This window comes from Castor canadensis, chromosome 11 (assembly GCF_047511655.1).
Source record: "Castor canadensis chromosome 11, mCasCan1.hap1v2, whole genome shotgun sequence".
NCBI classification, from domain to species: Eukaryota; Metazoa; Chordata; class Mammalia; order Rodentia; family Castoridae; genus Castor; species Castor canadensis.
Genome location: NC_133396.1, coordinates 105785511 through 105801802, shown reverse-complemented (window position 1 = coordinate 105801802; position 16292 = coordinate 105785511). Strand labels below are relative to the sequence as shown.

At 40.2% G+C, this 16292-nt stretch overlaps 1 protein-coding gene across 5 annotated transcripts in view; it reads right to left on the bottom strand.

The window, feature by feature from the left end:
- Positions 1-2152: 2152 nt before the first annotated feature.
- Positions 2153-16292, bottom strand: part of Ash1l (ASH1 like histone lysine methyltransferase) — a 158493-nt gene continuing 144353 nt past the window's right edge. For all 5 annotated transcript variants that reach the window (XM_020166163.2, XM_020166158.2, XM_020166165.2 and 2 more), the window contains 11 exons: positions 15707-15761; positions 15492-15624; positions 14241-14489; positions 13354-13440; positions 12152-12242; positions 11386-11524; positions 11091-11263; positions 9666-9832; positions 6939-6979; positions 5277-5578; positions 2153-4617 (listed from right to left, as the gene is read on the bottom strand). In XM_020166163.2, the coding sequence (XP_020021752.1) occupies positions 4526-4617; positions 5277-5578; positions 6939-6979; positions 9666-9832; positions 11091-11263; positions 11386-11524; positions 12152-12242; positions 13354-13440; positions 14241-14489; positions 15492-15624; positions 15707-15761 (1529 nt within the window). In that variant the 3' untranslated portion in view covers positions 2153-4525. The remainder of the gene's footprint in view (positions 4618-5276; positions 5579-6938; positions 6980-9665; positions 9833-11090; positions 11264-11385; positions 11525-12151; positions 12243-13353; positions 13441-14240; positions 14490-15491; positions 15625-15706; positions 15762-16292) is intronic.

The following is a 16292-nucleotide window of genomic DNA, read 5'->3' as shown; positions in this document are numbered from 1 at the left end:
GGAAAAAAAACCTATCAAGGTGTAGGCCCTGAGTTCAAGCCCTGGAACCGCAAAAAAAAAAAAAAAAAAAAGACGAGCTAATAAGCTCCAGGGGTTTGAAGATGGGGTTGGGAATCACTAAGAGGTTGTCTATAGAGGAGAAATCAAAAGGTTAGAACGGAAGCTATAATTGTAACCATGCAGCAGGAAAATTAGGGAGAAGCTGAGAACTATGAGGTGAAACATGGAGTTTTCCTATCTTTGGAAACTTGGTTGAAGGAAATGGGCTAGTGACAAGGGAGGGGCCCTGGGGAGATAAAATCTTAGATTCAAAGTCCTGGAAGTGGGAGTGGACAGATGCCTCATGTCATTTCCTAAGGCTTACGTGGTTCTGACTCCCAGCTAATTCATGTTGTCTAGCACTCCTTGCTTTAACTTTGCTTCTTGTGTTTGCACTTACAATTTTAGATGTTGGCATTTCAGGCGTTTTCTAGGGTGATGCTTCTCAAACTGGATTCTGAGGGCCTCTGGGAATCCCGTTTTATTGTTAAAGGAGTGAGTCTAAGTTTGAGTTTATGAAGTTCCTTCAGTTGCAAATTACTAGCACAAAGTAAGTTTGTGTGTGTGTTTTTGTTGCAGTACTGGGTTTGAACTCAGGGCCTCACGCTTGCTAGGTAAGGTGCTCTACCACTTGAGCCACTCCATCAGCCCTAGAAGTTATATTTTTATGTTTAAAGTTATGCGATGGTCATTATGGAAGACTGTTATCACTTTGACATTTGGACCGACATTTCTCAGATCTGCAGAGTAGTCTTGGGGCCCATGATTTCTTAAGTTTCAGAAACACTTATGACAGCTTTTATTTCCTATGGTACAACCTGCCCTCTTCCTGCTTCTGACTCTTAGTACTTGGCTTCAGAGTGGGTGGTAACTACAAAGAGATCCAGAGTACTGCTAGGGCATCAGTGTGATGTGGCCTGCTGTGACATCTGCAACCACAGCCTAATGGGTTTTTACCTTGTGCAGGTGGGAATGGAGCAGTAGGATTTCTTTGTAGAATGTGAAATAGGTCAAACGATAAAAACTTAGTTTTGCAACATTATTATATGTAGATGAGAAGAGCTCTAGTAGATACAAAAGGTTTAAAAAATGAAAGATAAAATTTAACACTAATGTATTGTTTTTGCAGTTATGAAGACTGTTATGTAACAGTGAGCACCTTCATGTGGTCTTGAACCCCAGGTTGTTGTAGCAGCAGAGACTGAGCTCTTGCACTCAATTGTCTTGCTGCTTCTTAGTAACTATGCTATCTGAGCTCCTAGCTAAATGCCTGTCCCTTGTCTGGGACAAAATTTTGTTCTTTCAGTCATTGGCAGGAATGGGTTGATTTTCACAATTAGTAGGGTCATTTTGGCTATTTCTGAAAGTTTTCTATTTGAGCACACAGAATGGGGTTCTGGCTCCAACACTAATGAAGATGTAATCTTTGACAAGGTACTTAGCCTTCCTAAGCTTTAGTTTTTATTTCTACAAAATGGGAATGGTAACTTCAGATGGCTATTGTGAATACTGAGTAGTTACGTGATTCATAACGGTTGCTTCAGTTTCCTCATGTATGAAATTGGGTTTTGTTATCTACCAAAAGGGCTGTTGTGAGGACTGATAAATACATGGAAAGTTCTTCTGATAGAAATGGTCTAATACATAGTGTAGACTAAATATGTAGACTTGGAGCCAGATGTGATGGTATATGCCTGTAATCCCAGCACTCAGGAGACGGGAGGCTGAGGCAGTAGGGTTGAATTCAAGGGCTTGGGCTAGATAGTATGACCCTATCTCAAAAAAGTGGCCTCAGGCTTGGGGTGTAGCTCAGTGGAAGTTATTGCCAGCCTCAGATGTTACTAATAAGTATTAAATAAGGCATGTGTGTACAAAAGATGAATGTACAGAATAGCATGGCATGTTGAGAAACAGCTGGATCCAACTAGAAAGATCCTAGAACTGAAGAACTGGCTTTCTCCAATAGTCAACAGTGATGAGTGTGCTCAAGTGGGGCCCAGGATGCTGGTGATGTGGGTTCAGAGAGATCCCACTGGAAATAGGATGGAGAAGATGCTGGAAGATAAATGGAGGGTAGGAAAGAGGAAAAAATAGCAAGCTCACCACGCTGCAGTTAGGAAAAGTTTTTTCCATTTAATACTAGACTTTCAAGGATTGAGATGCAAGCTTTTATGCAATTACATCCAATGTTAAAATTGGTAATACATAATTTACAAAGATTAACATCAAAACAATCATCTATTTAGATATGCTTTTGTAAAAAGGAAATATATTAGCAGCATTTATATTTTCCGCAATCACACAGCCTACAGACATGCAGACTAACTGTATCTATTTGCAGTGATGTAGTGCTTTGCCCCGCATTTCAAACACCAAAACCCGCCTGGCAGCTGGGGGTTCTTTTTATTTTGTTATTATAAAATAACTGAAAAATAAAAAAGGCATTAATTTCTACACCAGTAAGAAAAACAAGTTTTTGCACTTACCTAACATTTGATTGTCTAAAAAACATTTCAGTTTTTAGTCTTTCAACAAAAGAAAGATAAAATGACAGAGCGTAGTGTCTTTTGCTTCTGTTCTTGCATTTTACAAAGTTTTTTTTTTTCATGTTTTTAAAATCTTAGTGTTTAACACTATTAAAGGAAACATTGAATTTAATCTCTTTCTTGTTTTTTCTTGCTTTTGACTAAAAGGAGACCCCCAAAGTGCCCCTAGTCCCACCTCCCTCCCACCCATTCCCTGCAATGAAAAACAAAAAACAAAAAACCACTCAACCGGGCTTGGACATGCGATTTCCCAGCTCCACATGTGAGTATCTTATACCCAGGTCTCTTAGTACTGTACAGTGCTTCTCTACAGTAAGAAAATACTCCAAACTATTTCCTTAATTTCTCTTTTTTCTTTAATAAAATATTTATTTCGCTTTTTCTCTGCTCAAGGGGATCTATGGCACCCCCTGCCTCTTGTTTTTTTTGTTTTTTTCTCAAGAATGACATAGAAAGGAGAAAAAGAAAAAAAATCGATGGAATGGAAGATGGTCAATGTTTCTATCTAAACGAGTCAGAGCGTCATAATCATAAGGGGAAATGTACAATTAGGACAGCATTGGTCCAATATTAGAAAAAAGTAATTGGGACATGTTTTACTATTGTATTGCTTACCAATCACGCAGCATATATATATATACACACACACACACACACACACACATATATATATATATATATACACACACACATATATATATACACATACAACTTGGCACATTTAAAAACCATCTTTTATAAGAACATCTAAAACGTATATGCATATGTAGGTCTGAGTAGACAAAGCAAAGCTTTTAAAATTTTATTTTTAAAGAGACATTATAGTCTGATAACTTCTGGTCAAGAGAATGGAAAGGAAGGAGACCCTGGATATATCTCTTGATGACAAAGTCATTCAGGAGGGTGGAAGGAAGATGGGGCTGGGGTAAAGAGAACACATGTCTCTTGAAGAGATGGACACTCAAAACTATACAATTAAGAAAATAGGAGTAGTGTTTTCAATTGATAATCCACACTTACAACAAATACTCTTGATGGATGAATACTGCTGAACAGTTTATGTAGTGATTGTTGTTGGAGGAGGGGTTTTGAGTTAATTTATGTAGTTCTAAAAATGATTTTATCCTGAAATAAGTCTTCATTTGCACAGCACAGCAGACACACAAGAACCACAGCGCATCAAAACAGCATGTGTGCTGGCGGGGACTTGGCTTTCTCAGAAAAAATACGTTCGGCAGGTTATGAAGGGTACAACAAAAATAATTACAAGTGCTGCCCTTCTGACCCCATAGGGGCCTTCCCCTATCCCATGACTCCATTTTTGGAGAGTAGAGGTAGGGAGAGGGGCAGCAATTACAAGTGCTTTGAGCTGTCAACTCATGTTTTACTTTGACCTGGTTGGGTAAGAAAGGAGAGAGAAACTTTCCTAGTCAAGGTCTCAAAAGACGCCCCAGCAACTGTATCTGTTTTAGGTCTCTGGGGTAGCTCTTAGAGCCAACAGAGGAGAAATGGGGTAGAGCTGGGGATCCTGGCCCTTTCCCTTTGGATTTTGAGTTATACCTTGGTATAGGAAGCAGCTTCTTAGTGCCTGTGGGATCAGAGGATGACTCAGAAAGACCCACGCTGTGGGGAGAAGCAAGTGCTGTAAAGTACCAATAGGTTCTGGTCTTCCCCAATGTGGTCCTCCCTCTTCTCTACATTATAAACCCTTAGGGTGAAGCAATGGAGAGGAAAATTAATTAAACTGAACTGTCTCAGACAGATATCCTTCCTCTTCCTCTCCACTGGCTCCAAGGTTTAAGTACCTAGTATCAACGACATGACCCCATTCCCCTTGCCTGGATGGCCCTTTCCTGCTCCTGTCCACACCCACAGAGCAGGAGATAGGACTGATTAGTTCCACTGAATCCCAGATGCTTGAGGTTCTCATTCTTTGAAGGTCACTTCCGAAAGCTGTTTTCTGGGATAAACAAAGTACGCCTTCGCAGTTTCCTGCCTGATCCTTCCTCCAGCAAGTAGGTCACATCGATGGCTGAAAACAGAACCAAGGAGGCTCATCAAACACCACTCTCCCACTCCTTACACTCCTTATCCCAGACTGAAGCTCTAAAAACACCTTTTTTTTTCTGCTGGGATCAAACCCAGGGCATCATATGTAGGCAAGTGCTCAAAATGGAGCTAGGATTCCCAACCCCAAAAGGACAGTTCGCTCGGGAAGGAGACCATCTCACCTCTTAGAGTTTCACTGTAAAGATGTAACTAAGGGCAAGCCTATAAAAGAACTGTTACCATTTTCTTAAAACACTTTCTATGCTGGTCCAGTAATTAGAAGTTGTCTTAGGGGCTGAGGCTATAGCTTAGTGGTAGACAGCTTGCCTAGCATGTGTGATATCCAGGAACTGATTCCCCATACTGCAAAACCAAAAAAGTTCTTGCACTCTACCATTTAAGCCATGCTCCCAGTCCTTTTATGCTTTAGTTTTTTTCAGATAGGGCATGAACTACTACGCCTGACTTTTGTTGAGATGGGGGTGTTGCTAATTTTTCGACTGAGCTGGCCTTGAACTATGTATCTCCCTGATCTCTGCCTCTCAAGTAATTAGGATTATAGGCTTGAAACACCATGCCAGGCTTCCACTTATTTACTTCTCATTTGTTGTCAACCCTAGATCTGAGCCTGAATCTTCTTACCATTTTTTCCAGGGATTTTTTCAAGGAGATTGAGTAAGATCTGGTTGAGTCGTTCCCTTTGGTTATGCCGTCGTTCCTCAGGGGTACAGACTGACTGGGAATCCTGACTACTTTCTTCTGTTTTTTTTTCACTCTCATTGACTTCAGCAGTGGTGCTGTCCTGTTCTGGCTCGTCAAGGCTGGGCATCTCATTGGCTGCTTGCTCCTGATTGGCTAGTACCTCTTCAATTAAGGGTAGAGCATCGTCCTCCTGGCCCAGGTCTTTTAGAGGTGGCTTTGAGCGCTCGGATTTCCAAGATGATCTGCCAAAACGATATGTGAATTTAGGACAAGGCTGAGCAAAGCATTTGGGAAGAAGAATAAAGGGTAGAAGTCTCTTTATTCTTAATCTTATTCCTCAAGAAGGGTCTTGAGACCCTGGAGTGTAGCTACTAGAACCTTGGCTAGAAATAAGACAATTGACGATGGCCTTAACATTATTGCAGTTGTATAAATCATTACTTTTCTCTAAAATTTAATTTCTGTTTGTAAGATTAAATTTTTCTTTTTTCTTTTTTTTGGTAGGACTGGGGTTGAGCTCAGGGTTTTGCACTTGCAAAGCAGGCGCTCTACTGCTTGAGCCACCCTCCAGTACATTTTTCTCAGGTTATTTTGGAGATGGGGGTCTCGTGAACTATTTGCCTGGGCTGAAATTAAACCGCGATCCTCCCGATTTCGGCCTCCCAAGTAAGCTAGGATTACGGAAGTAAGCCACTGGTGCCCAGCTAAACCTTTCTTCTCTTTTGCAGAGATCTGAAGTGAAAATGAGCTAGAAACCTATAAAAAAAATATACCAGGGCAGGTAAAATGGCTTAGCTTACCCTGACTGCAGAGAAGAAATATGGCTGTGATACCCATGGTCCAATAATAACTAGTAAGTATTTAAACAGGGTTTTTTACTTTTCCTGAATCCCTTTTTCCCATCTATTACGAATATGTCCTCCCTTATGGTAGACTATTTTGAGGGGAAAGCAGTCACTTATGTTACCATTAAACAGGTAATGAAATGGAAGAAAAGCCTTCCATAAGGAACATGCCACGCATGCACAAAATAAGCAAAATAACAACTGTGAGCCCATGTTCAGGGCAAACTGTGACAGTATCTGTTTCTTAACCGAAGTCCTAAGAGTTGATGCATTAGGAGGTATTGGGAAGCTTGAAGATACCTAAAAAGAAGAAACGTATTGAGTCTGCCTGTAGCTCTTCTATTTTCCGCAAATCTCCCTTAGCTAACTAAGGCTGCCTACTGGGACCATACCCACCGAAGACTAGTTCTTCCTTATTAGTGTTGACACTGGGTTACTCTGCAGAGAATACCCAATCCTAGTAGTGGAGCTGAGTGGTGAGTTGCTTGTTTTCTTTTTTTTAGTGGTACTGGGTTTGAACTCAGGGCCTACACCCTCAGCCACTCTACTAGGCATAATTTTGTGATGGGTTTTTTCGAGACAGGGTCTCACAAACTATTTGCCTGGGCTGGCTTTGAACCGTGATCCTACTGATCTCTGCCTCCTGAGTAGCTAGGACTATAGGCGTGAGGCACCAGTGCCCGGGTTGCTTGTTTTCTTACTCCATTTAAGTTCTTGGTCAATCCCTTAGGGTCCCTCACATCCCCCTAGGACTCACCGCCCTCCGTTCCTCTTGTAGTTGTCTGGGACATAATGAGGCTGTGGAGAAGAAAAGGAATAGGTAAGCATACTGTGGAAGCTGGTAGCTAGATCTTATCTGGGGTCACTTAGGGTAAGGGAGGTATGTGGGTGACTGTGTCTTAAGGTCAGAAGTTCAACACTTCTATCAATTTGTAGGTCATGATGGTTTTTACCATTTTTTGCAACCCTAGAATGACAGTAGAAGAGATAAACTCACAATTTTATTTGCCCTTTTTACTTTTGAAATATGTGAGTTGAATGTTGTGGCACAGGCCTGTAATCCCAGCACTTGGGGTTGAGGCAGGAGGATAAAGAGTTCCAGGCCAGTCTGGGCTACAAAGCAAGACCCTATCTCAAAAAAAGGTGAGGAGAAGTGGAGAATTGGGGTTTCAAAGCTAACCAGTGCACTGTTAAGCAAGCAAGCAAGACCAAAGAAGTATAAATGTGAGGAGTGGATGTGGCAATAGGCAGAGAGAAGACAAAAAGCCTAGAAAAATAAAAAAGAAAAAAAAGGGGAAGAATAGAGGATATATAGGTTTGATTTCTGGTTAGAATATTTCTGAGCATTCCAGGTGATACCTACAAATTTTGATGGCTGAAGTTTGGACGTGTTCCTGAAGGGCTCATGTGGTAAGGCTTGGTTCCCAGCCTGTGATGCTAGCGGGAGGGGTAGAAGCTTTGGTGAGGGGCTTGGGGGTTAGGGGGACTCTGGTCTCTTCCTCACTCTCTTTGCTTCCTGGGTGACATGAGCTGGACAGCCTTCTTTGTCCTGTGCGCCTGTCATGATACACTGTGCTATCACAGGCTTAAAGCATGCAGCGAAGCAATTATGGACTGAAATCTCAGAAACTGTGAGCCAAAATAAATCTTTCCTCTTTATAAGTTGAATATCTAAGGTGTTTTGTCACAGTGATGGAAAGCTAACATTCCCACTAAAGGAAGACTCAAAGATGAGGAGCCTGTCAGCTGGGATTTCATTATAGCAAACAAGTTAATGGCTGACTAAAATCTTTATGGAATAATGAATGAAAATTACTGGCATATGTTCTCAACAATTGCAAAGAAAAAATACACAAGGAAGAGGCTGAAAAAGGTAACAACAGATATTTTCTAGGTCATGGGCTAATAACACAATTTCTTTTTTTTTTCTTGGTGGAACTGGGGAGTTGAACACTGAGCCTCAAGCTTGCCAGGCAGATGCTCTACCACTTGAGTCATGCCTCCAGTTCTTTTTGCTTTAGTTGTTTTTGGGATAGGGTCTTGAGTTTACGACTGGATTGGTCTTGACTACAGTCCTCCTGTTTATGCTTCCTGCACAGATGGGATGTCAGGCACATGTCATCATGCCTAGCTTTTTTTTTTTTTCAAGTTTTTTTTCTTTCCTTTTGATGTTACTAGGGGTTGAACTCGAGGCCTCACGTTGGTAGGCAAGTGCTCTGCCACTTGAGCCACTCTGCTAGCCCCATGCCTAGCTTTTTAAAATTGTTTAGATAGGGTTGTCCAACATTTTGCCTGGGCTAGCCTCCAACTGCAATACTCCCATTCTCTGCCTCCTGAGTGTCTCAGACTATCTACATGGACCCTGCCCAATTTTATTCTTAGTGCTTTTTTTTTTTTTTTTTTGGTGGCACTGGGGATTGATTGTAGCAAGGAGTTACTCCTCCAGTCCTTTTGCTTTTAGTTTGTTTTTCAGATACTGTGTTGTGTTTCTGCTCAGGCCAGCTTCAGACTACGATACTCCTACCTCCACTTCTGGAGTAGTTGGGATTACAGATATGTACCACCATGCCCACCCTCTTTTATTTTGAGGCAGGATCTTGAACTCAAGATCCTTGTGCCCTAGTCTCCCAAGTGTTAGGGTTAGAGATAGGCACTACCACACCTGGCTCTTAATATTTTTTTCTTTCTTTCTTTTCTTAATACTTGTAATACAAATTTCATATAACAATCATGTCATGTGTTTCTGATCAGGTATAAAAGGGAAAAGGATCAAATTATTTTCACTACAGGTTTTTAATGGTTTTTGCTACTCTTTTTAATTTGCTTCTTAAAATTATGAGTATGAGCCACGTGCTGGTGGTTCATACTTGTAATCCTAGTTACTTGGGATGCTGAGACAGGGAGGATTGTGATTTCAGGCTAGCCCAGGCAAAAAGTTCTTGAGGTCCCATCTCAACTAATAACTGGGTGCAGTGGTATGTACCTGTCACCCCAACTATAGTGGGAAGTGTAAAATAGGAGGATTGTGGTCCAAGTCAACTTGGGCAAACAGTGAGACCCAATCTCAAAAATAACCAGCACAAAAAGGGCTCGAGGTGTGGCACAAGCAGTAGAGTGCCTGCTTAACAAACACGAAGCCCTATGTTCAAACCCCAGTACCTTGAAAAAAAAAAAAAGGTATGAGTATGAAAAACAAAACAAAAAACTACCTGTGTGGGGCTAAAAGCAAAGATTAAAGAGGAGGTGAGAGGTTAAAAAAAGAAAAAAAAGCTCAATAAAGGTATAACACTATAATCAACAATTTCCTGAGTTGCATGTGAGGAAACAGACTTATGCTGTTGAAAGGTCTCAAACAGATGGAAATTTTCAGCTTGACTTGGGAACAGGATGAAGAAGCAGAGAGCCACTTGAAGATTCTCTGTATCACATCCATGCACAAATCAAACTGTTCTAACATGTAGCGTTAAGAATAAAAGTGACTTACTGAGAAATCTCTTTTAGGAGTGAGCTTCTTGGGGAAGTGATCAAAAGCATAGGGTTTGGTGCAGACAGGATAGCGGTTCCGGTGGATCTTGTAAAACAGGTGGGCTGACTTGTCAAGCCGATAATCACAGATGTATACATCTTGCTCCTTCACTCCTTTGGGTCTCCCTGTGTGTCCAAACAGTGTTAAAGAATCCAATTTCCCCCTTTCTTTCCCTCAGTCACCCAGAGGCTACTGTAAGAGAGCAGCAAAACCTATAAAAAGGAAACACTGTGGCTATTTGGAAAGACAGAACAACTAAGCATTTGGTGGTTAAAAATAAAAGGAAAGTTCTCAAACAGTAGTGTCCAAAAAGGAGACAGGGAATATAAAAGCAGAATGGAGTAACACAGAATGGAAAGAAGCCAGAAATGTCAATTGAATGCTGCAGGTTTTTTTGAGTACCTGAGAGATAACCCGAGATTACAGGGGAGTTATGAGAAAAGAAAGGAGACGTAAGTATGAGAAAAGCACATCTGGAAGTGAACACTTTTTAAATGGGAGAAGAAGTCATCAGTGTCACAGTGATGCAAGCAGTTTGTCAATATGCAATGGAATATATATTATTTTGGACAATTTTGCTTTTATACTGAGACAAAGGGTTAGATAACAGAACTTTGCTGATAATGACAACTAACATATATCCAGCTTTTACTGTAAACCACAAACTAGGCTAAGTGCTTTTGTAGATTAATCTTTGTGAAACTATCTAAATACTAATCCTGTTTCAAAGTTGGAAAACCGATACTTGTATTAATATCTTGCCCAAGGGCACACAAGTAAAATGTGATGGAACTGGAATTTGAAATTAGTACACAATATTAAAAAAAAGGGGAGGGGAGAATGAACATATATTGATTAACAAGCACTAAATAAGTATGTACTTTTCATAGCTAGCATTAGAGAGTCTTTCATCAGAGATAGTAAGAGTGGTGTGGGTGAGGGCTGGGGGTGGTGGTATAGCTCAGTGGTAGAGTGCTTGCTTGGCATGTGTGAACCCCTAGGTAATTTCTTAGCACCCACCAAAGGGCGGGGGGGGGATGGGGCGGAGAAAGCCAGGCATCAGTGGCTCATGCCTGTAATCCTAGCTAATTACATGCCTGTAATCAGGAGATGGAGATCAGGAGAATCAGGGTTCCAAGTCAGCCTAGGGAAACAGTTTTTGAGACCCTATCTTGAAAATATCTACCACACACACACACAAAGAAAGGGCTGGTGGAGTGTTTCAATTGGCAGAGCACCTGTCTAGAAAACGTGAGGCCCTGAGTACAAACTGCAGTACCACAAAAAACAAAAATCAACCAAACAAAAAAGAATAGGATAGGCAACTATAGTTCAATGAACAGGGGTTATGAGGTCATTGCTTAACTAGCCCAGATCATTTACCTTTACAATATGTATAAAGGTCCAACACACAACAGGTTCCCACTACAGCCTCCAAGGGAATGATTTCATAGAGTGGTACCCGAAACAGTTCATTGTGATAGAATCGACGGGATGGAGAATGGTGGGTTTCATGGGGACGGAAGTAGTGGTGACCAAAGGCAAACCGCTCTTCTCTAAAAAAAAAAAAAAAGAACAATGAAGAGAGAGAAGTTTAGTTGATTATCAAGATCTCAGTGAATATTCTGCTCACTGGTAGGGTACATCTGGAAGGAAGACATACGACCTCAGCACATACTTTTCATTCTTCCAGAGTTTTTCAATGCGGAAGATGTCAAGTTTATCTCGGTTAATATGAGATAACAGTCGATAGGACTGACGGACTGGGTGACCATCAGGGGTGCGCCGACTATCCCTCATTAGATACACACAGTCACCTAGGAAGGGAAAGAACAAAGGAGAAAGTTAAAATAATTCCTGCATGAATTCTGTTAGGCATCCATTTATCTAACCCAAGGTCTATATAGGAAGACCTCAATTGAAAACAAAATAAATACAAAGAGCTAAAATCAGCAATCTAAAGGTGGTAATAATGAATTCTAAATTATGAGAATTACATGAGGAAGGTCCTTTATCTTTTGGACTTCCTATGTGTCTTTTCTGCTTTTAAAATTAGATTTACAAACCTCTGCCTCTGCAAATTAGTACTATATGGTAGAGGGAGTGATGATGTAAGCACAGGTATAAAAATCTGTCAAAGGCCATACAGGACAGTAAGTATTATGCAGAAAACAGATACTTCCTACTGTTCAGAAAGATCAGTTTTGTCAGGTGCTGGTGGCTCACACCTGTAATCCTAGCTACTTAGAAGGCAGAGATCAGGAGGATCGCAGTTTGAAGCCAGCCCAGGCAAATAATTCTGCAGCATCCTATCTTGAAAAACCCTTCACAAAAATAGGACTGTGAAGTGGCTTAAGGTGAAGGACCTGAGTTCAAGCCCCAGTACTGCAAAAAAAAAAAAAAAGGTCAGTTTTGACAAGTAGGGCTGGTGTCTATGTACTCACCTTGACGAAGCAGCAAGTCATCTCGAAGCAAACAGATGAAGTAGACACAGCCAGGTTGGGCATAGTGGGGCCGAGGGATCATGGGTACCTCCTGGTAAGAAAGCCAATGGATAAGGTTGGAATGATTAAATTAGCCTATAGATCTCTACTCAAGACTCACTGTTAAATCATTTCAATATGTTACAGATGTAAAAACAAGCTGAAAGCAACTAGAGTTATTAAACCTGGAACAGTGAATGTGGATGAAAAAATTGATAGGCTAAGTATTTCAAACAACATTCTATGAAGGACTAATTTTGTGGTGATTCTGTGCAGTCTAGGAAACATCTGAGAATGTGTGAAGGGATATGTTAGTTAATGAGTGTTTGAGGGATGCTACTGATATTTAGTGCCAGAAAAATCAAACATTCTGAAATACATCCCTCACAACAAGGAATTGTCCACTTAAATATGACAACAGTACCACTATTCAGAAATGGTGCCACTGAGGTACAGCTCAAGTGGCAAAGCGCTTGCCTGGCAAGTGGAAGGCTCTGAGTTCAAACTCCAGTACCACCAAAAAAAAAAAAAAAAAAAAAAAAAAAAGTGCTTAGTGTTTCCTTTTATGCAGGTGACTTGCCAAAGACCACACATATAAATATAGCAATGCCTAGACAAGAATCCACTTAATAACTTCAGCAAGTCCCTGACCCTCCCTCCTGGAAAGTGCTGACTAAGTCCAGTGCTCTCTCACTTAACACTGCCTAACATAAATTTTTTTTGGGTGGAATTTGGGTTTGAACTCAGGGTTTCACATTTGCAAAGTAGGTGCTCTACCACTTGAGTCACACCTCCAGTCTATTCTGCTGTGGTTATTTTAGAGATGGAGTCTCCTAAACTATTTGCTTGGGCTGGCCTCGAACCACGATCCTCCTAATCTCAGCCTCTCAAGTAGCTAATATTACAGGTCTGAGCCATCAATGCGTGGCTATAAATGGTATTTACAGTACCAAGTTCTGGATTTTATAAATGTATCATCTTAGGTATAACTGACACTGTTTATTAGAGTGCCTGCCTTAGCAAGCATGAGGCCCTGAGTTCAAACCCCAGTAATACAAAAAAAGAGAGAGAGGCTGAGCAATTATCTGAGGAAATATTGCATAGTAGAAGCATGTACTATCTTTCCTACTTATACATCAGAGTTTTATCAGAGGGCAGCTTACCCTGTCCACAGGCCTTGGGTCACATTGTTCACAAAGGTAGTGCTCAACATCTGAGTTTACTCCCATACAGTCACAGTGCTGCCATACCTGTAGAGGGATGATAGGGGGGATTAATTTATTGAGAGAAGTCCTAATAACTAATAATAATAAAAAAGCAATAGGAGAGTGTAAAGTAAAATAAGAACTAAGGGATAAGAGGGTAAATGAGAAGAGAGATGAATGATAAAATAGGAGCAAAAAATAATGGATCTGAACAAAAGTGTACAGATAAATTCAGACTATACCGACCTAGGCAAACAAAATGGAGAGATGGAGAGAGAATATGAAGACAAATGAATATACTACTACCTACTAAGTAATATACATTTATAATGTGGTTATTGTGGAAGGCTTTACAATTAATTACAAAATGTTTTCACTTAATTCTTGTTTTACTTTATCCTCCTGACAATCCTACGTGTTACTCATGAGTTAACATATATTAAATGAGGACAGTATGGCTTAAATCCAGGCTTTGACTCCTTCATCAGGAACCCTATGTGAATTTATATATTGCAGTCTACCTATATAGATGCTATACAGACTATACTATCGCTAATATTTTTCAATGTAAAACACTATTCTAAATATTATCTTCCTTGATGCAGATTATATGAGAAATGTACAGTTGCAAGTAGAGAGAAAGAATAGGAGGTATAAAAAGAAGGGAAAAGATCTGAGAGGAAAGACAATGTGGTGGACAGGGAGAACAGAAACCAAGGCTAAGTTACAGTTCACAGAAAGCCTACCAAAAAAAAAGAGCCACCTGCCCAGTGAAAAAATACATGGGCTGCTTCCTTGAATATGCTTATCACCGTCAGGCTTTGTCTTCACCTCCTGACCCTTACCATGCACTTGTCACACTGGATCATGAGGCCTTCATCCTTGTACAGGCCACAGATACAGCGGATAACATCATCGTCCTTCTCATGCCCATTCTCCTTCTCAGAGACTGAGGTCTCACTGCTGTCTGCCTCACTTGCTGTTTCTCCCACAATCTCATCAATTTGGGCTGATGCCTCATGCCGTGCATTGTAATAGGCCTTTCGGAGGCGGCAAACATCTCTTCCAATTGGGGATTTACGCCCGTAGTACTTCTGAAGAAAGAAGAAAGAAATGTTTGGCCTTCTCAATTTGGCTCAAAAATATACCTGAAGAGGTTGTATGATTTTCTTAGTCTTCCATTTTGGTTAACAGATTTTCTAGAGCATTTAACGTAGTAACAACTTAAACTGAACTATGATGAAGTAAAATTAGAATCTGAATAGTATTTTCTCATTTGCTGTACTGTTTTTCTACTCGGTTCCCATCAAGGGTCTTTTTTGTCCACAGGATCAAATACACAACGATCACAGAATGTGAATTCATGTCACAAGGATAATGTATAGTAGAACTTCTCCATTTACCCTTGTCTTATAGATATATGGGGCAGATTTACAGATAATGAATATATGTGGAAGCTAAGTTTCAGTAGAAAGTATGTTATAATTTAAGAATGTAACTATCCTTCCACTTGTCTGTTTTTCTTAGTCTTTCAACCTCTACTTACCCTTTATCTATTAGCTTGTTCTGTCCTCCAAGTATCTCTTCCTGGCTATTTCAAAATCACTGGGTAATTTCCTTTCCTATATACCATCCAATATTTCATTCTGCTGTTTAAATCAGTTCAAGGTTACATTCTCTTCAATGAGAATGCATCTACTTTATAAGTTATTAGCATAATGCCCCTCAATTCCATTCTCAAGACATTTATTATACATATTTCTGTGGATTTCACAGGTATTATTTTCATGAGGAAAGAAGTTACAAATATGCCTTAAATATAGTAAAATATCTATAGAATGTAAAGGTTCAAGGACAAATTCAGTTTTTACAAAGATTATGTTTTTTGAGGAACTATTTAACCTTCTATTCTAGAATATCTTTATTATACAGGATTCTACACTATTTAATGCACTAGAACACACAGCCCAGAAGTACTGAATAAAAATGACTGCCTTTCCTAACCAGCAATATGAAGACTAAAAAATCTTCAAAATTTCTGTAATAATTCTCTTCAGACCAAATTTGAATCTGGGTTTGAAGTCAGTGAAAAATACCTCAGCATTCCGAAAGACCTTGAGCATGTCAGCATCAAAAGATTCCACTGTCTTATAATAACCAATGAGGATCTGCTTTTCTATGGTGATAAGATCTAGGGGATCAGAGATCTTCTCATAATAATCAGCATTCCTGGAACACAAAGTCAGGATGTTAATCTGCTACACTAAGTGCTTGTCTAAAACTCAAGATGATTACCACAAATGTGACTTACTTTTTCTTTGGGGGGAGGTTCAAAAGTGGAGCTGCCAGTGTTTTTCGGGAAGAATCTGCAAATGAATATAAGATTTAGCAGAATGGCACTAAGATAAAAAACAGGCAAGCAGTATTTCCAGTTTTTTGGCGGTACAGGGCTTTGAACTCAGGGCCTCATGCTTGCTAGGCAGGCGCTTTACCACTTGAGCCACTACACCAACCCTTTTTTTCTAGAGATGGAGGTCCAGCTATGTTGCCCAGACTGGTCTTGAACTCATAGGCTCATGTATGCCTTTGCCTCAGCCTCAGGAGTAGCTGGGACTGTAGGTATACACTATTACTCCTGACTTTTTAAAATTTATTTAAATTTTTTGTATTAACTTTTTTACCCCTGCTGGTTGTGATGGTGCTGTAATCCCAGAACTTGGGTGGCTGAAGCAGGGAGGGATCCAGAGTTTGTCTGGGCTATACAGAGAGACTTTGGTTCAAGAAAACTGTTTTTCCTGCCCCTACATTTTATTTATATTTATTTATATATATATATTTTTTTTTTCCATAGAGCAAAGTTTAATGGCAGGCCCAAACAGCCAGGCCGATGGGGGAAA